The sequence below is a fragment of the Grammomys surdaster genome, unplaced genomic scaffold (genome assembly GCF_004785775.1).
Source record: "Grammomys surdaster isolate TR1022 unplaced genomic scaffold, NIH_TR_1.0 171, whole genome shotgun sequence".
Taxonomy (NCBI): Eukaryota; Metazoa; Chordata; class Mammalia; order Rodentia; family Muridae; genus Grammomys; species Grammomys surdaster.
The window spans coordinates 3,122,277-3,142,703 of NW_021604619.1; the positions used below are offsets into that span (position 1 = coordinate 3,122,277).

The following is a 20,427-nucleotide window of genomic DNA, read 5'->3' on the forward strand; positions in this document are numbered from 1 at the left end:
TCAGGAACGGGCTTCCAAATTAACTCTTCCATTCGGAATCAGTGTGAGGCAGGGTTTATAAAGAACTTCCGTATTTACCAGTATCACTGAGGCCTCCGCCTTGCTGAACAGCTTCCAGGAAGAGAAATATGATACAAGTTACATTTCCTGAGAGTGAAGTGAGAGATGCCTGGAGTTTATAGTAAGTCGTTTCGTTCCCAGCTGACATTCAACATCACCTGTCTACTTACAAGCAATTTGGCGAGCTGGGCTAGAGTGTCCGTCTGTCTAAATGCCTTCCCTCGGGCCTGGGGATAATGTTTGGTTTCAGAGCCACAGAGAGTCTGAAATTTTAGCCTTTTCGTGTTTGCTAAGAGGATTCAGACACATAGCTTGTTAATGGGAAACCAAAGCTTGGGTGATGCTCTAATAATTCCTCGCCTGTTCTGGTAAGCATTTGTTCATTGTGGTGTTGCAAATGGCTTCCTGTTGAACACAGGCCCTCCTACAAATGCCGCTCACCCTCAGAGCAAAACCAGAACCAAACGGCGAGTTAAACAAGTGGATCCTGAGAAACAGAGACCCATGGCAAGTGATTTCTCAATGGCGTTCACACAGTTACTTCTTTTTTCCCCCCTTAGGTTAGTTGCCACTGTTCCAGTGCCTTTAGCTTTTTAGAAGAATGACGTTCAAACTCGAACATATGGCCTCCAAATTAATTCTGCCTTGCCTTGTCTTGCATATCTAGATATCCGTGTTCACTAACTAACTATACAGGAGTCTCTCAGAATCCCTCCAATTGCTTGACCTTTAAAATCACAGTGATCCTCCCCTTAACAGCCTTTGCACACACGCTGTTGCACACACCGTCCCCCGGCCCACCTGGCACACTCACACTTTAAGCCTCAGATTTTTGAATCCTCTGAAACTGTTTCCAGGGAGCCTCATCTGGTATCTCAGAGTGTATGCCACATACATACAATATTAGATTCCGTAACGGCTAACTGTTGACCTCTCTGTATTTGAAGCCAGAAACAATTCGAAAGCATGGACTGTGCCTCTCTTCCTCTTACAACCCACAGAGAGTATGCATGATCATTCGACAGTCGAAGGCAATACTTTGTTGCAATTTCTTTTTTTCCCCCCACTGGCATCAAAGCTGAACTTAATAGTGACCCAATATTATAAAGTGCTTTTTCTGTAGTCCTCCTAAGTGAAGATGGTTTTATATGTTTAGAATGTGTGTGTGTGTGTGTGTGTAAAGGAGTAAGCCAACATGAGGGTAATAGAGAGAAGTTCTTATATTTGTAACTCTTACTTTTGAGCCCCATGGAGAACCAGGAGTCAGTAGGACTGTATTTACTAAGAACTCCGTGAGGAGGCTGTGTAGATACATAGTGCTGACTCAGTGACCAGGAGAATCAGAGCCATTGGATCCTTGCCACACCCCTCTAAACTCTGTGTGTGTGTGTGTGTGTGTGTCCAGACACAGCACTCAGTCACAAGCTACAGGGCAACTCCGATACCTGAAGACTGAACATGAGCAGGTCTGAGCAGATTCTCGTTGGCATACATTTCAAAGTTTACTGTGAAATTGTGATTACATCTTACTATTTGATAGCATCCAAGTAGGATTATAAAACTGGTTTATGGTTACAGTGCTACTTTATGACAATTAGGTTCCTATCACCTTACAAAAAAAAAGTCTGTGGAGTTGCTATAGATGTGTTCTTAAGTATAGAACAAAAGATCATATATGGCTACCATCCATTCTTCAATCAATTCATACATTTAGGGCCATGGATTTGTAGGTAAAAGTGCTTGTAGCCAAACCTGAAAACCCAAGTTCAGTTCTAGAAGGTACCTGCTGGACAGAGAGAGCCAGATTCCACAACTTATCCTGTGTCTCCACATTTTATGTGATGGCAAGCATTCACACACACACACACACGTGCACACAGTAAATAAAAACATGTAAAGAAATTGACTCATAAATTAAAGGTTATTCTTATCTCTTTGAAAGTTTGTAAACAAAAAACAACACATTTGCCAATCAATTACTGGCTAACACAGAATTGTTAAGAGCTTAATACGGTTAGAGATGAATGGAAAGTGTACTCATGCAACTGTTTTGTGTGTGTGTGTGTGTGTGTGTGTGTGTGTGTGTGTCTCGTTTGAAATGCCCCACAGAGATGCCCACTGGCTTTCTGACTACAGCTTTTCCTCAGCCCAGGATTTAACGTCAAGTCGACAGAATCCGTGAGACCAGCCCTTCATTTCCTCTCACTTCCGACCTTTCCCTTCCTGTCTTTCTTTTTTGTTTCTCCTACCCCAAAGTTATATCCTTCCTACACAGGGCTTCTGTTTTCCTCTGAACACATGAAGCATTAACTGTCTATTCAGAGATGCAAAGCTGATTTTCAATTGCTTCCCTTTCCTTCCACTAAGAGAATACACTGACTGTTGTACAGGAAGTGCTGGGCCTTACATACTAGTATTCTCTTCTGCATTGTAGCAACTGGAGGGAAAACACCATTTCTCTCAGAATCTGAAGCATAATCTCTTTCCTTTCAAAAGTTAAAGTTGATCTGCACTTGAATCTAGAAAGAGACATGCTTGCAAATGAGCCACAGCATCTGACTTGCATTTGCTTTCATTTTATTTGATTTTTTTTATTTAATTTTTAAGATTGTACTCTTTGAAAAAGATAATGAAGACTTCTTATCTTACCAATATGTCAAATATATATTAATGTTACGTAAATGAATCTCTCCATTGTGTCATGATTTACAACACATGTGAAATAAAAATATTGAAAATTTCTAAATGTTTTGTCTACTAGCATTCACAAATAGATACAAAATTTTAAAAGTTTCTGAACAAATAAGATTATTTGTCTCTGAGTTCACAATCAAGGGAACCATCAATGAAGGTAATATCAATGTTTATCTCTACTTTTATGGTTAGTTCCTTGTGCAGTTCAGCCTTCCTAAATAATATCGAGTATGTAAAATCTGAAGGAAGACTATTCAGTTAACTTAAGTTTGATAATAAAGAGATTAAGCTTTCCTAAGTTCTGCCAGGTGACTGACAAGAAATAGAATGTGTTTCATGTTTTACTTACTCATAAAGCAGGATTTTTATAACCACATGACCACATTCATAGTTGCGATGCCTACATTTCTGAAGTATTAGAAGCAGAGAAAGTCTAGCAAAGATACAATGTTTTATCAATGTAGCATGTATTTATACTTCCTTATATTCCCAAGGTGATTTTGTTCATTCAACTCAGTGACATTGTTTTCAAAAATGAAGAGCAAAAGAACACTCCACCTGACAAATTAAAAAATGTTTTTTTATATTGGGCTGAGTGCTTGACTAACACTTTCTTTACATTCAAAGGTTTCTTGAAGGTTCTTCAAAAATTGCGTTATAGAAGTTATGTCACAGATAGTTGGTATGACATTCATATGAAGTATCCATATGTTGCTTTGTTTCTATATGAGCCCCATGATGGAAAGCCTTAAAGATGACCTTGAAAAACATTGAAATTATATTATCAGGTTCTGCTAAATTGTTACATGTATCAGTTGTTTAATTTCTTTTCATTATTTATATCTGTGCAATTATAAAGTAAATTTGGAGGAAAAAAATCTATAAAACTCCAAAACAAACAAACATAATTGGAAGGTTTCCCATCATTTTTACATTTTAGTAGTCATTATTATATTAAGTAACCTATTGTTGATAAAAAAAAATCCCTGAATTTCCTTGAAATATCTGAGATAATTTCTTATAACTACTAGTAATTAAGTATTTCCATATATTATTTAAAACCTCTACAAGGGTCACCTTTCAACTCTTTCAGATCTAACATTGAATAATTTTGCTAGAATAGCTTCACTTAGACAATTCCATAGCCGTGAGCCCAGTAGACTTTCCTTCTCATTTTAGAATGTATGAGCAGTGACTCACCTCGCATTCCTGGCGTGCCAGATGGTAATTAAGGAAGTGCAGCGATGACATTTAGAATCATGTGTAACAGTCAGTCTCATGAAACAGCTGGACGGGGTTTTAGCTAAGTCACATGGCCCTTACATAGGAAGCTTTCTATCTCAAAACAAAAGAATGTCCAACAGAAAACCCAGGGGATGTGCAATCACTCTCCAAAGCTTAATGGAGCTGCAAAGAGATCCTTCCAAGCAGCCCAGGAATTAGACTCTTGTGTCAGAGCTCCGAGCACAGTTTCATGCCTCAGAATTTAGCTGTTTCTGAGTACTTGGAGAGTACCCAACTAAGAGCAAAAAAGGAGGAAACATGGATTAGAAAACAGGCCCTTATGAGGGAAGGAATGAGAATCCTGAAAATTGGCCCTTAAGTGAGTGATACTTAAAATTTAGCCTCAGTGACAGAGGGGATGGGCTTTGTATCTGAACTGTGCTGCACCATGAAAGACAGAAGGCTTCAGATTGGTCTTGGTTCAGTACAAATGGAAAACAAAACTTGCATTGTTGTTGTTATTGTTGATAGTAGTATTATTTTATTATTATTATTCACTATTAGTATTTGCTATTGTTTATTTATTTATTCTCAATTATTAATTTGCATAGTGGGTATGTGCATTGGAGGGCAAATACCTTAAGAGGCCATAAGTGTTGAGCCCTCCTGGAACTGGAGTTGCGGGAGGTAGTGAGCCACATGATGTGGTTGTTGGGAACCCAACCCAATTGTTCATAAGAGCACTAAGTGTTTTTAACAGCTAAGTCAACATCTCTGCTGTTTCTAGTCGCTGTTTCTTCCATATGAAATTATGAGTTTCATTGTGACATTTTCATATACACTTTAACCTGTCGTTCCTCATCCTCCCCTTCCCTCCTCCATCCTCCTGGCTCGCTCCTGCAAGTCTTCCTTCCCAGTCAAGTCTCCTCTTTCTCATGTCATCCGATCTCTAGTGCCTTCTGTTTCATTTTCTTCTTTACTTTCCCCCGTCTCATAGTCCCCTTTTAAATTTCATAGTTATATATAAATAGATTAACTATTATATAGTATTTATATTTTATATATGCATATGAGAGGTAATTATCTTATCAGTCTGGGATGCTTCGTTTGATGTAATATTTCCATCTTTATTGCTATACGACTTGCAATAGTTAAGACATGGAACCAGCCCGCTTGTCTACCAGTAGTTGAGCAGCAGAAGAAAATGTGATACACTGGATATTTTTTCATTTGCAAAGGAAAATGAAATCATGACATTGGTAGGAAAATGGATAGAGCTGTGAAATTATTAGGAACGTGTAACTTTCCCTTGTATTCTGTTTCTCTCTAACAGGTTCCAGGAAGAAAAGACAGACTCAGATCCCTTACCAGTGGAATCCTGAGTATCATTCAGAGCTCAGAGTCTGCTGACTGAAACAAGCTTTGATTCTATGAATTTCAGGGACTTACCAATGCTATATCTTATCTATTCTTTATCTAAAAAAAACCATTTAGAACCATCTATGGTAGTTAGGTAGTTAGAAAGCACTCTCACACCTCTTTGTAATTGCATTAGTTTTAAGTTTAAAAAAACAACACATATGAGTTTAAAACCATAGGCCCTAATGCTACAGAAGACGTCAGAGAATACAAAATATACAGGGATGTGAAGGTGATGGAATAGGGTTAGTACTCTCTCTCAAGAGCCCTAAAGATGGTTTTTATTTCTAAACATCAGTCTTTTGGAAATAATCATACATATAGATTAAAAGTCACCTTTCTGTATGTTGTAGTGCTCCCTATCAGACCTAACTATTGTAGACCTGACTTGTATAAAAGCCCATGTGAAAAAAAAAAAGCCATGTTCATGAGATCCATCATTCAAAAGTAGCAAAGACAAGATGGAAATTTTGACATAAGCCATCCAATGCACTACTCAGGTTCATGGTGATTTCCAAAGGAGATTCTAAAGTCCAGAGACCCTGAAAAAGTCCAAAAGACAAAAATACAAATTGGAATACTCCCTACTTACTACTCCTTCCCTTTGAGACGTGCTCGGTTTTTATCTATATGACATTTTCTTAACTTTTTGTAATTGTTGATTGACACTCCTACCCTGTCAATGGGCTCTGCAAGCACTTTTCCTGTAAAACTTTACTTGTTCTTTGATCTTTTAAGTTTATGCTAATGATATATAAAAATCATACATAGTAAGGGGTATCATAATTTTTGACACATGTATGCATTGTATGATATTAAAGTGAAATTAAGCATATTTATCACCTCAAATGGTCATCAACTCCTTTCAGAGACACTTTCAAGATCTTTTTCTATCTTTATGAAATATACAATGTACTATTGTTATCTGTGACTATACAATTCAAAGCCAAGACTTACTCCTATCTCACTGTAACTTAGTAGCCACTATCACCCCTCCCCATCACTCCCACTACCAAACTATGGTAGTTTTAAATAAGAAAAATACCCTCATAGGCTCAAGTATTTGAACACTTGGACCCCAGAGAGCAATGCTGTCTGTGGGGGTGGTTCAACTTTACTAAAACAAATACATCTCTGAAGGTCTGGTTTGAGAGTTCATAGCTTTGCCCTCTTCTGGTGTATTCTGTTTCCTTTTTGCAATTAAAAATGTAATCTCCGGGCTCCCTGTTGCATCTACCTGCTACTAGTGCCACCTCCTCTGCCATTATGGACTCTCCCTCTGGAACTGTAAGTCAAAATAGACTCTGTCTATCACAAGCTTGTTTGATTAAAGCATTTTTTTCCAAAGAAAAGTAGCTAATCCACCTCCTCTCCTGGTCTCCTGTATCCACCATTTCCCTCTCATTGACTGTCCCTGACTTCCATTTAAAAGTTGGAACTATATAACCTTGCTTTCGTAAAGCAACCGACAATGTAATTAAGGAGACAGAGAAAGACGACTCCTCTTGCTAGAGATTTATTTAGTAACAAAAATCAGAACATATTTATTCCATTCTAAATAGAATATTTTCAGCATCGCAAAAGGTTAAGATCATTAACACACCCAATGTCTGTGTTAAATACTTAACAATTATGGTATGTTAACCTAGCTCATACAGTCTTATTACCTGGATATTTTTCATGGATAGCATCCCTTCACCTTTATTCATAGGTGTTATTTCAAATGCAAAACCCACCATCTTCCAGACTTTTATCATAATTAAGAGCAGTTTGAAACTCATTTGAGCGCCCCGCAATTTTCTTTCCCTTAATGGGTCATGATGCTAAAAATCTACAGAAATTAGTATGTCTCCAGAATCCACCTTAGCAAATTATTTCAAACAGCCACTATCTTAATAAATACATAAATAAATATCCTGAGAGATAGGGTGGTTTAGTATATTGGAATGAATAATAAGTCAGAAAATCGATGGGCAGTGGTGGCGCACGCCTTTAATCCCAGCACTTGGGAGGCAGAGGCAGGTGGATTTCTGAGTTCGAGGCCAGCCTGGTCTACAGAGTGAGTTCCAGGACAGCCAGGGTTACATAGAGAAACCCTGTCTTGAAAACAAAAAATAAAATAAATAAATAAATAAATAAATAAATAAATAAATCTGTGTCTTGAAATTTGTTCTCTATTTTCCAGTCCAGCTCTGAGTGCTGACTTTAGAATCAACAATACGTAGAAATTCAAAATTTATGAATTTGTATTGTGAGAATAGTAATTAAAGGCTTGTGAAGAAAAGATTCCATCCAGGAAAGAGAAAAGAAACTCTGGCCTAGGTGGTGATGTAACATTCCAGATGTGCCAGGTCAGTTGCTTGTCCAAGGAAGGTAGAACTCTCCCACCACTACCACCACCACTCCTTAAGACAAGCTAAAGAGATAGGTGGGATAGTTTTCCTTTGATGAAATATTGTGCCTGTCCTCCCTGGACTCTTCCCCATAGCACAGTGTCTTACAGAGTGCATCTGAGCAGTATCCATATAGAGTGCATCCCCTCACTTTTCGCACTTACACAAAAAAGTAACTTTCCCTTTTATTTCTGCCATCTATATGGGGATCTTTATACTCTCAGCTAAGTAAGCTTTCCCTCCCTGACAGACTGGGCTTCCTTACTCCTAGCCACGCATCTACTTGTCTAACCTCCAGGCCAGCTCAAAAATCATGGGTTTCTTTTCTCTCCCATGTTTCTTCTCTGGGCAAATGATGAGATTTCTTGTTTGTTCACCCTCGGTGTTTCTCTTTGAAACACAAATAAAATTATTCTCAAGACTCCATTTGAATTCATTCTTAAATACTTTTATCAATGAGTCTAAAAAAACCCTAAGAGGGGAAAAAAACTTATTCTGAAAAGATAATTCAGACAACTAAATAGTATGTCACCCAGATTCATTTAAAGAGCCATTCTCTAATAACCACCCTTTGTGGGCTCAAGAAATACCGAAGAAATAGGAGTTTCAAATCATGAAAAACATAGCAAGCTTCTTCAGACACCCTAGAGTCAACATACCTCTAAATATACAGTAATAAAGATAAAGATACAGATGTTTAGATCTAAGTATAGATATCTTGAAATCCCTTGCCTGAACAAACTTTGGGTGCCGCACAAGAAGCCAGGCTGAAGATATTGAGCCTCAGAGAGGTTTCTGATACCCACATTCAGGAGGCTTCCTCCCTAGTGAATGTCAAGTGGAATGTGCAGAACAATAAAAGCAAGTTCAGGCACGGGAAGCATTTTTCATTTTCCATATAAAATAGCATCCACGTCTTTTCCCATGCTGACTCTGCAAGACAGCTCATTTACAAACGTATAAATAGCTGCAGCTTTACTCCAGGCCCATTGAAAACTCAAAAGGGCATATGCAAGAGAAGCATCCTAGCACACGTCTCTCCATGGGCAAAATGAACGTGGAGATAGGTCAAGAGACTTGACACTTGGGAGTTGGCTTAACCAGACGCCCTCCAGTTTCCTGTTGTGGGGGAACAGGGTTATGCTCTGCAGAGACAGAAAATGCAGTTTCGTTAATTGTCCAGAGACTGAGGACTGGTTTAGAGCCAAGGTTGGAAAACAAATTTCAATTCATGCCTAGCATTTATAATCCTGTGGACTCAAAGGGAGAACAGCAGTGCCTAATAGTGGAAGTACTGTTCAAATCAGCTTAATCTGCTTCCCTAAAAAGTCTAGTGGATTTTAAATGATTCACTCCAATCAATTCTTTTCCCACATTGCCAGGATTGCTGGGATTTAAATCAATAGGGGGAGAAAAAGAAGTAAGACAAAAATGCATCTTAATTTTTGAACATAACATACTGCCTGTTCTAAATGTATTAATAAATGTTATCTACTACTAGTTGGCATCCCCCTCCATAAGCGCGCGCACACAGACACACACACACACACACACACACACACGCACGCACGCACGCACGCACGCACGCACGCACGCACGCACTTGCTTTTCCTTACAGCATATGCATGACCAAGCACTGCAGGGCTGTCCTCAGCGCCTGCTCACGAGGCCCTGTAAACATCTATACCTGACGGCACCCAATGAAAGCCCCTTCCCACGTGACATTCACTCCTTATATTCCCCCAACATCAAATTATGCTCTTCCTTGGTATCAGTGAACGAACAGAAGAACGTCATTAAAATTAAGTTCTCCAAAGTGTCACAAAACAGGAAGCCTAAAAGAAACATTGCTAGAGGGAAAAATGAGTTATGTGCTTAGGCTATATAAAGAATCTCAGGATAGGTAAGAAGACGTGAGGAAAATGAGAACACGCACTCATATCATTTTCACATGAAGACATCTATGTGCATGCTAAGCCCATGGGGAGCACGGTGCTTTTCCAAAATGGTGCCTTTACACACAGGACTGTTCAAGTCTGACCCAAGATACAAATACCAAACAAGCAAACAAACAAACAGCCCTACAAAACAGCTTCTCTTCCCTTCAAGCTCTATGCTGTATATAAAGACAGCACTCAAGGCTAAACTGTGATTTGAATTCATCACAGAGCATAGTTTATACAAGAAGAGATACAGTAGCAGTCTTTTGTCTCTGAATCTACTTTGAGCCTTATGTTTCAAAGTTCACATTTTAAAATATAATATCGGTTAGATCTATGCTAAATGCTAATAAGATGTATCCCCAAAAATATATTTAATTTTCTAAAGACAATTTATTTGTGCATGTAGAGGGTTCAATTGTAAAGTTTTAACAATAATAAATATATAAGTTGTGTATTTGTTACAGTGTTGGGATACATTATTGAGCTTTTTAATTTTTGAGCAATAATTTGGAATATCCTTAGAAAATAATTTTTGTAACATTTTTAACATGAAAAAGAAAAACAAATTACTTTACTCACACAGTGTCTCTGATAAGAAGTGTGCTTCCCAACTTGAAACAGGTTTTATCACCTTCGCAAAATGCATGTCTCAGAGCAAAGCTTTCCCCCAAATCAAAGCCTGTAAGATGTGACATGTTATTAAAACCAGCAATAAACTCACAGACGTATTGATCGTTAAACAGGATTCTTTGTTATCCATATCCACAGGTCGATTGATTTAAAATAAAAAACCCTCCTGCTTGAAATCAACAAGTACACTCCATTTCTTTTTTTCTTATTTTCCTTTTATAGTACAGGAGAATAAAATTCTCTTTGCATGCAGAAGGTCTAGCCATCTTTCGAAAGAACAGATCATAAATATAGTTCTTTATTTGCTTCACCTGGTCTGAATGCAAAGCAATCCTCCGACACCAGCCTCGTCAGTGCTAAGATTGCACGTGCATACCACCATGCTTGCTCCTTACAGATGTTTACAGGGAATGAAACACCACTCCTATTTAATATGGGAATTGACCTAAGCACATTATTACAGTACCTCACTGTGCCATCTCTAACCCTTAAGCAGAAAATTAGAATAAAAATAGTAGGCATTGGTTTAAAATCTGGACAGCCTCTTACAAAACCATACTTCAGGAGAACCATAGGAACGTGGGAAAATGCTTAGAATCCAGATGCAGCATACGTGTTATCATCTCACATATGCAACGGAGTTGGAGAAAAACATAGACAATGGAAAGGAAGATGAGAAGAAGAATAGGAATGCTGGCTGGACTTAGTAGCACACACCTAGAACACACTTTGGAGGCTAAAGCAGGAGGATCCTGAGTTTGAGGCCAGCCTGGGATGACCCAATCAAAGAAAATAAGCAAGCAAACAAAGAAAATGACAATAACAAGAAAACCAGCAATGACAACATTGATAACAAAAAAATTAGAAAAAAAATAAAAAATAGAGACATGTTATGCCAAAATTGTATGGAAATTGCGACCACATCTGGATTCTTCTCTCCTTTCAAAACTACAACAGAAGACAGGACACGTGTGATTTCACACAGCTTTTGCTCTCCTCCTTGGTGAGGGGACCCTGAGATGAGACAATACGGAACTCTGCTGTCAGAATTTCTCCTACAGCATTCACTTTCCTATGTGGATGCTGTGATCTTAACCTGTAATGTAGGCAAAGTAGCACTAAGGTTTGCCTTTTGGTCAGCGGGATAAAATCTCTGGCTTGGTGGAAACCTAACTTTCCATCTGCAGGGTCAATGAGCTGGTTGAGGGGCCACCCTAGGACAGTGCATTTACTGTAAGCCATACTGAAGAGATTGGTGGAATAATTATTCCTTTGCTGAGATAACATACTTTACCCTTCCCAAATCCCCACCCCCTGGGGCCTCAACCATACAGTATCAGGGGACTAAGAAGGGACCCCACACAATTTCTGATAATGATACCCTCTAAAATTGGACTATGGTGTATCTGGCAATAACTTTGCACAAAGTGCTACTTAGCAAAGAATTGTAATGCTTACCTGACAAGATGCTTCTGTCATCTTGATATCTCTCTGTTCTCAGTATAGGGCAGGTTGTTTCTATTTAAAAAAAAAAAAAGCATAAATTATTTTAACTAAATTTCCCATCATACTTTTCCCAAATAAAGCTGACTACTACCATAAAATCATAAACAAGATAAAAGTGAAAATAAAAACTAATTGAACCATTTTATTAGATTTCTGTAAAGTGAGGATGATGCTTTCCACCCCTCTGTGTGTCTATGAAAATGTAATGTTTCGTCATATAAAATATTTAGAATATTGCCTGGCCCATGGTGAAAACACACTTCTGTGGACTAGTGTTGTCACTACTGCTCAAACATCCATATGTTTCTATATATTTGACAATAGGAATCATCTAAATTCCACAGCTTCATTAACCTCACCAATCCAACCAGTTAAACAAGTGAATTGTTGTTATATTTTATCATAACTTTATTCAGCTTTTGTAATAGGATGATCCTAAACTTTTATAACACAATGAAACGTGAACATAAAAAAAACCTAAGTAAAATTAGAAAGCAGAGATCGTTTCATATGATAAAAATTGAAAAGATTAATACTTTGTAAGTTTGTCAATAATACTCAAAGGGATAAAGATTAAGTTAATCTCTATTCAGTGAATTTACATATCCAATAAAGCCACATCATACAAATGTAGTAATCTATATACATACATTATTCTTCTAACTAATAGACCTAAACCTAATTCAGATTATAACCTACAAACGAAAGAGTGCAGACAAAACTGCCACCCGATTTTCAAATCATACCACAGAGACTGTACAACAGTATAGCTACACTTCTAATCTAAGTACATTAGACTTCTTACATCAGTCACAAGTTCAATTTTCTAAGTCTAAAAGAGTTTTATGTCTTAAATTTTATAGTACAAACAGGAAACAAACCACTTATGACCAAACTGACCATCTGCTTGGCTCCAAGTGAAAACCTCTAATTTTCCAGTTAATCACCGAATGCCTCCACCCTTTGTTTGATAAATACACCCAGACTAGAACTCAGCATATCATATTTAACTAGAAGGGTTCCAAGGTTTGAATAGGGTTAGCCCATATTTTATAAGTAAACATCATATAACATATTCTTTCAGAATGGTGATTAAAATACCTATTCCTGTAAGTCAAGGTGTGTGTATGTGTTTATGGCGTGTGTGTGTGAGAGGGCATGTTTGAAAACTAGCAAGCTTATTCTCTAGCTAAATGGAAGAACAAAGAAACAAAAAATAGCGAAAGCCAAAGTTGAACAGTAACTTGGAGACAAACCAGGAGATATCAGAAATTCTTTTAACATGGCATTGGTGTACATGTAGAAAAACACATCAATCAAACAAAGTAGGAGGCCCTTCCACATATAGGTTCATTTACTGTAAAAAGACCACAGCAATTCAGTGGGAAATGGAAGGTCTTTTCAACCAGTGGAGTCTGATGTCTAAACATTGATACCGGAGAACACTGAATCTTGATTTTTACACCATATACAGAAACTGGAATACATTGTAAGTGTGAAAGTAAAACCTAAAGCAGGTTCAGTAATTTATAAAGCTCTGTGAACCTGGAGAACCAAACGGTGTTTTGAAAGAGACAAAACATTACAGTCAAAAGAAAATATTGGTAAATGGGGCTCCATTAAAATAAAAAGACTTGTTAATCAAAAGATTAGATTTGTGAGAAGACAAGCCAGCGAATAGGAGGTGTTTGTAATGCAAGTCTTTTAAAGAGAGGAGGCAAACCACACAAACAGAGAAAATATGCAGCAAGTACTGTACCCAGAACAAACCCTGGGCTCCCACAGATGAGCAAATCATGAAAACGTTTGTTTCCAAACACTTTGTGCACTTCATGAGACAGAATATCCAAATCACCAACCCACATAATCAGAAATATTCCACCCCATTATTAATCAAGAGATGGAGAGGAAGCTACTAAAATTCCGTTAAATGACTCAAATTAAAGAACTGTCACTGTGTTGATGAGGGTGTGACAAAGGGTGACATTTCCCGAGCTTCTATGTGGCATGTGGTGGGGGCAAGTGGCAGGACCATGTGAGAAAACTGACAGTATTTATGGAAGCTACTGATGTAGGAGTCTAAGTAAGAAAAACTCAGTGACCCAAGAGATACAAAACCCAAACAGGACTGCAAAAGACCTTTTTAGATAAGAATGTCCATGCTGTTGTTACTTGGAGAGTTACAGCCAAAAAATTCTTCAACAAGAGGTCATACTGTGGGATAAACAATGAAAAACCTGGATAGCTGGAGAGAGAGAGAAAGAGAGAGAGAGAGAGAGAGAGAGAGAGAGAGAGAGAGAGAAAGAGAGAGAAGTAAGAAGGAGGAAGAGGATGAGGAGGAGGAAGAGGAAAGTGAGTGAGGGAGGGAGAGAGGGAGGGAGGGAAGGAGGGAAGGAGGGGGGAAGGAGGGAGGGAGGGAGGGAGGAAGGAAGAAAGGAATGTAGGAAGAAAGGAAGGAAGGAAGGAAGATTTGATTTGATACATGTAGCTGTTTGACCTTAGAGATAAAATAACTAGGGAAGTCTCATCTCCCCTAAATGAATACTATCTATTCCATGTATGTGATGATTACACAACCAATCTGCTTCAGAGGAGTGTTTACCATTGAGGGGTGTCACCTCAGGACAGGTTCACAGAAATCTTCCAGAATCCAGGATTTGTTTTATGATTTTACTGGAGTAATAATTGCACAAGTGTACACAGACACATGTAAAAATTCCATGCTTTGTGCATTTAACATCTACTGACATCGTATGTAAAATCTCAACACAGGGAGAAACCCAGCAGCTCTCTAGAGGGAGCAAATATGGAGACAAAGTGTGGGATAGAAACTGAAGGAGGGCCTGTCTGAAGACCATTCCACCTGGATATCCATTCCACTCGTGTGCAGTCACTGAAGGTAGATGCTGATGTGGATGTCAAGACGTGCATGCTGACAGGAGCCTGATATAGCTGTGTCCTTAGAGGTCTGCCAGAGTCTGACATATTCAGAGGCAGATGCTCACAGCTAACCATTGAACTGATCATGGGGTTCCCAATGGAGGAGTTAGAGAGAAGAGTGAAGGAGCTGAAAGGGTTTGCAGCCCCATGAGGAGAGCCACAATACCAACCAACTAGAGCTCCCAGGATCTAAACCACCAGCCTGGGAGCACTTAGGGAGGGACCTATGACTCCAGCTGTATATGTAGGGGAGGATGGCCTTGTAGGCATAGGTGGGAGAGGAGATCCTTGGTCCCATGAAGGCTAGACACCATGTGTGGGGGAATTCCAGGGTGGGGAGGTGGGAGTGGGGGGTTAGGTGGGAGTACATCCTCATAGAAGCAGGAGGAGGCATGAGATAAGGAGTTCCTGGGTGGGGGGGGTGGGGTAAGGGGATAAAATCTAAAATGTAAATAAAATATCCAATAAAAAAAAGAGAAACTATTTTGATCAAAAAACAATTCTAAAATTTAAATTAAAAATAAATTCCCAAGTTAAAAAAAATGTATATTGGCTGCAGACAAGGCAATAAATAGTAAGAAGAACCTTGCGTTCTTCACACCATGGGCACATGCAGGAAGGATTTAGTATGTGATTGTTGGAACAAATCTCTGAGCAGCAAAAGGGCTTCCCTGCTGTGAGACTGTGGGAGAGAGGGAGAGGTGTGTGGCCTGTCTCCAGCATGAAACTAAATCTCATTTAAATTCTTCCTAGCAAATATATGTAGATGTCAACAGAATAAACACACTGCTTTGAAAATAAATGGGATTCAACATTTCTAGCAGTAGTCATGTATTTCTCCACTAAAAGTATTCAGTTTATAAAACCTTGATGCAATTTCCTACCTTTAGATCGCATGCTTTGTTGTGGACAGACGAGCAAAGCAAATTAAAACTAAGCATTTTAAGATTTAAGGGGCAGTAAGATAAATTCATGAAGATTCATGAATTTGCTGAACAAAATCGAGGCAGCAGTTTCGAGGCCTATCATAACCTGGGTATGCTAATCAATTTACATATTGACATATGCACTTTAATATAAAACAGTATAACTATCACCGGTTGGATATGTTAACTCATTAAAATATTAACTTACAAACATACATCTGCATTTTAATATCAAGGTGACTTTAGACTTATGCATGAGGCTCAAATGTCACAATATTTGTCGAAACAGGATCACGCACAGCAACTCTGTCCCTCAGAGGCTCTCTGGAGTATTTCTAAGAGTAATGAATGCCATCCTTCTCAGAAAGATGCAGTGCTTGCAGAACTCAACAGTTTCTCAGAAGCAAATGCGAGTCATTTTAGCAGATGCATGCTCAAGTGTTAATGCTGATCATTGTCAGACTTAATTTCCTCTTTACATGGCTTGAAAGACCTGCGCTGTCTATGAGGCTGCTGGGATCTTGAAAAGAGCCACAGGAAACAAAAAGGAAATCAGCTAGCTCAACTTCGCATATGTCATGACTTTATCCCAATTGCCTTTAAAGAAGAAACATCTTTTAACCCTCTACTCCCTGGTCTTCTGAAAATGAGTCACCCTAGAGAAATACAATCACTCAGCTGCCCAATGGCAGAGTATAGAATAAAACACATTTCTTGCAAACCCTCTTGTCCTTCTTTATTAAAAAAATCTCCTCTCAAGAACATATTCTAAACAAAGTAATAACATACATAAGAAACCATCTTCTTTAATGAAATACATTTGTTCCATTTGTTTTAAATGTGTGCTTAAAAAATGAATTCTCTCTCTCTCTCTCTCTCTCTCTCTCTCTCTCTCTCTCTCTCTCTCACACACACACACACACACACACACACACACACACACACACAATCTAACCTGTCAGTTCTTTTCTAGTTTTACCAGCAGCCTTGGCCTACTAGAATCTTGAGAATAGTTTACTTCTTTTCATAAGATATATTTTTTTAAATTTCATGTATGGGTGTTTTACCTGCATGTACGCCTGTGTATCACATACATGAAGTACTCCCAGAGGCCACAAGAGGGCTTTGGAAGCTCTGGTACTGGAGTTGGCAAGCTGTTGTGAGCCTGTAATATAGGTGCTGGAAACTGAACACAGGTCTTCTGCAAGATCAGCAAGTGCTCTTAAACATCAAGCCATATTTCCAGCTCCATAAAATATATTTTTAATAATGCAGAGAAACATTAAATGTATGTATAAGAATAGGGTTATAGGCAAGGAGTTTTGACAAGATCTATAAAACACATGAAATGACAACAAAAATTGACAACAGCAGTTTGTCAAAAAGAAAGATAAAAAAACCTGCTCATCTTTAAATATATGCTCTTTCTTCTTATCTAGAATTTTCTATTCTGAGTTACATAAGTCATTTAAATATAGTATCCACTAGAATACTTGACAGTATGTTGGACTCTCTTCAGTTTTTTTTTTTTTTTTTGGTTAGTTTTTTTGGTTGGTTGATTTCACTTTCTTCTCATATCTAAGACCAGCTAAAAATCTATTGTTTCGGTTTTGTCTTTTCAATTGATTTAATACCTAAGCAGTTTGTGTTTGTTTACTGATGGTCACACTGAATATGAGGTAGCTGCCTCTGCAACTCTAGCTTAGGAAAAAGCAGGAGGTGAATTCATTCTTGTGTATACAAAAGCTAAGGGGAAAATTGAGGTTTCAGGGTCATGAAGAATAAAGGCAAGCATGTTCTATTAGACTCTTTGTACTTTCCTAACAGGTGGTAGTATTTACAGAACACTTCATGGATTGCAGGAAATGAGTCACTTGCAGGATGAGTATATAATTAATATTTTAAGTTTGCTAAAATGTACAAAGAGATAGCTCATCAGTTGTTCTTGTAGAGAACCAGGACTGGGTTCCTAACATCCACACAGTATCTTTCCAATGCCTGATACCCTAGTTCCAGGAGATACAATACTCTCTTCTGAAATATGCAGGCACCAAACACTCACATGGTACATATGTACATACACAGACAAGAGACTCAAACACATAAAACAAAATGAATATGTCTAAAAATGATGTAAATACAAAGATAAAAAATAAAGTGTGTACATCGCTTCCTGTTTGCCTTTTAGCCGTAGGGTGTTGTGAATTATATACCACAGCAGCCCTTCTGCTCTGAGTTCTGCATCATGAGCTCTTAGTGACCTGAGAAACTGAAATATGCAAATAATGACTGAAAACATTCCAGAAATAATTTTTAATTTAAAGTTATCTTACAGGATATCCTTTTTTTTTTCTATTTTTGGTGCCTGCTTTGTTGTTAATCTCTTACTGAGCCTAATTTATAGGTTGATCTTCATGACAGATAAGTAATGTATGTGTAGGCAAGAGAGTGTATGTAGGGCTAAGTGCTAACCATAAGTTGAAACAGCCACTGGGATCCACAACATAGCTCTTGTGGATAAGAAGGGATGACTCTATTACAGCTCTCAGATAACTGTTAGTTGGGTCTTTCTAAGGGAGAGACTTAAGTCGCTAATACAGAAGAGACCAATTTATGTTATCTGGGAACAGGCAAGAGAAACACTGTTTCCTAGGAGAACCCACAGGCCAGTATGCATTGCTCTGGTCAATGTGCCAGAGCCTTTGGTCTAGCTTTTGACTTTGCAGACTTAGAAGTCAGAGTTTTTACAATGACAGTAGTGTGTGTCTTTAGCTCATTGCCCCTCTTTCCCTTTCTCCTGGTCTTCGTACCGTTTCTCCATTATACTGAGAAGTCCTCTGCTTCAGAGTCTTTGTGCTAGCTGTTTTCCAGATGTCCGTGTGTCTTATCCTCATTGCTTTTGTACCTCCACTTAACTGTGCCTACATGAGCTCAGCCTTCCCTGCCCATCTGTGTCTTCCCATTACACCATATGGAATTGCCCAATATAGGAAATGAATACAGGATTGATAATCAAATATCAGATACATAATGGAAATATTTTAACATAAGTAAGCCTGATAAAAATATCTAGAGTATCCAGGCATACACGAAAACATCATTCATTATTTATCTAAACTTCAGATTTAGCTTAGTCCTTGAGATTTTTATCTGGCTGCTTTATTTGCTTTCCCACACTCTGTGAGCCATGAGATGATGTTAGCCTGGACTACAGACATAGAAGCTGGGATGGGGAAAAGCAGAAAGAATGAGAAACAAGAATCAACAGGACATAGCAGGTGGATGACTAGAGGGAGGAAGGACAGTTACTCTGCTTAACTAGATAAAAGTCTGTCTCACTGGAATCTCCTCATAGAAATAAGAGTTTGTTTGACAGCATGCATATTAATCAGTGGAAGGTCCTGGAAGTGTTAAGATTGAGGAGACGTTAAGCAATTCAAACAGCTCCATAGCAGTTTATGAATTAGGGGATTGTATAAAACTGGGAAGCTATGTATAACAAAAGAAGCAATCAATAAAGAGACAATATACAGACAGATGGCAAGAAAACATCTGCAAACTATTGAGCTGACTGGAGGCCAGTGGTTAATAACCAGAACATGAAGGAACTCTAAAATCTCGACAGCAAGAGAGACATGAATTTAAAAACAGTCAAATGATCTGAATTTCTCAGAGGATAATGGACAAAAGAGGAAAAATGTGGAAAAAATGTCAGCATCACCCAGCATCAGGGAAGCACAGATCCAAACTCAGTGAGAACATCTCATTCTTTTTCAAATGATCAAAAAGACAAGAGAGAGATGGAGATGGTGGAGATGAAGAGTAGCTCTCTTGTTCACTGATGATACTGACGTGTTACGGTTTCTGTGGAAAGTGGTGTGAAATTCCTCAGAGAATCAGGAATGAAACTATCACATGTTCCAACTACCCAACTACTAGATATATTCCCAAATGGACTGAAATTCTTATATCAATAATGTCCATTTATGAATTTATTAACATAATATTCATAACAAGCAAGTTATGGAATCAACCAAAATGCCTATCGACAAGTAAGTAAGCAAAAAGAATGCAGTATATCCACACATGGTGAGTTATAGTAACAAAGATGAATGGCGTCTTATCATTGGTAGAAACATGAGGATAGCTGGAGGACCTTATATTAAGTGGAACAAGCCTACCATAGGAAGTAAAATATTGTCTGTTCTTGTTCAGATGCTGATGCACAAAAAGAAAAGTTGATCCCATCAAAGTAGAGGGTGGAATAGTAGTTGCAAGAATCGTTGAAGGTGTGATACTTCATGTCAACGTGAAAGGATCCAGGATTACTAGACAACAATCTTCGTGCTCTATCCAGGAGGGAACTTCTGTTAGGTTAATTAAGGTAAGAAACCCAACATAAGTCTGGGCAGCATCAATCCCTAGGCTGAGGCCTGGCCTGATTAATAGAGAACAAGCAAGGGAAACACCCCTATTCACCTCTCTGCTTCCCGACTGAGCTGCAATGAGACCAGTCATCTTAATCTTTTGGCACTCTGACTTTCTTGCCAGGCTGGAAGCTGAGCCCTAAAGTGTGGGTCAAATAAACCTTTCTTTCCTTATGTTATGTGTTTTGTCTCAAAAACTAGAAAATGGGGGGGGGGGGGGGGGAGGGAGGGGGGGGTGAAGAGGGGGGCGAGGCGGGAGGGGGGG

General features: G+C 38.5%; 1 protein-coding gene across 1 annotated transcript in view; it reads right to left on the reverse strand.

Moving 5' to 3' along the window:
* The window catches only part of Col19a1 (collagen type XIX alpha 1 chain), a 298,384-nt gene that overhangs the window by 272,015 nt on the left and 5,942 nt on the right, over window positions 1-20,427 (reverse strand). The window contains exons 2-3 of the mRNA XM_028767241.1: window positions 11,832-11,881; window positions 10,313-10,428 (exon numbers count right to left, since the gene is read on the reverse strand). Coding sequence (XP_028623074.1) covers window positions 10,313-10,428; window positions 11,832-11,881 — 166 coding nt within the window. The remainder of the gene's footprint in view (window positions 1-10,312; window positions 10,429-11,831; window positions 11,882-20,427) is intronic.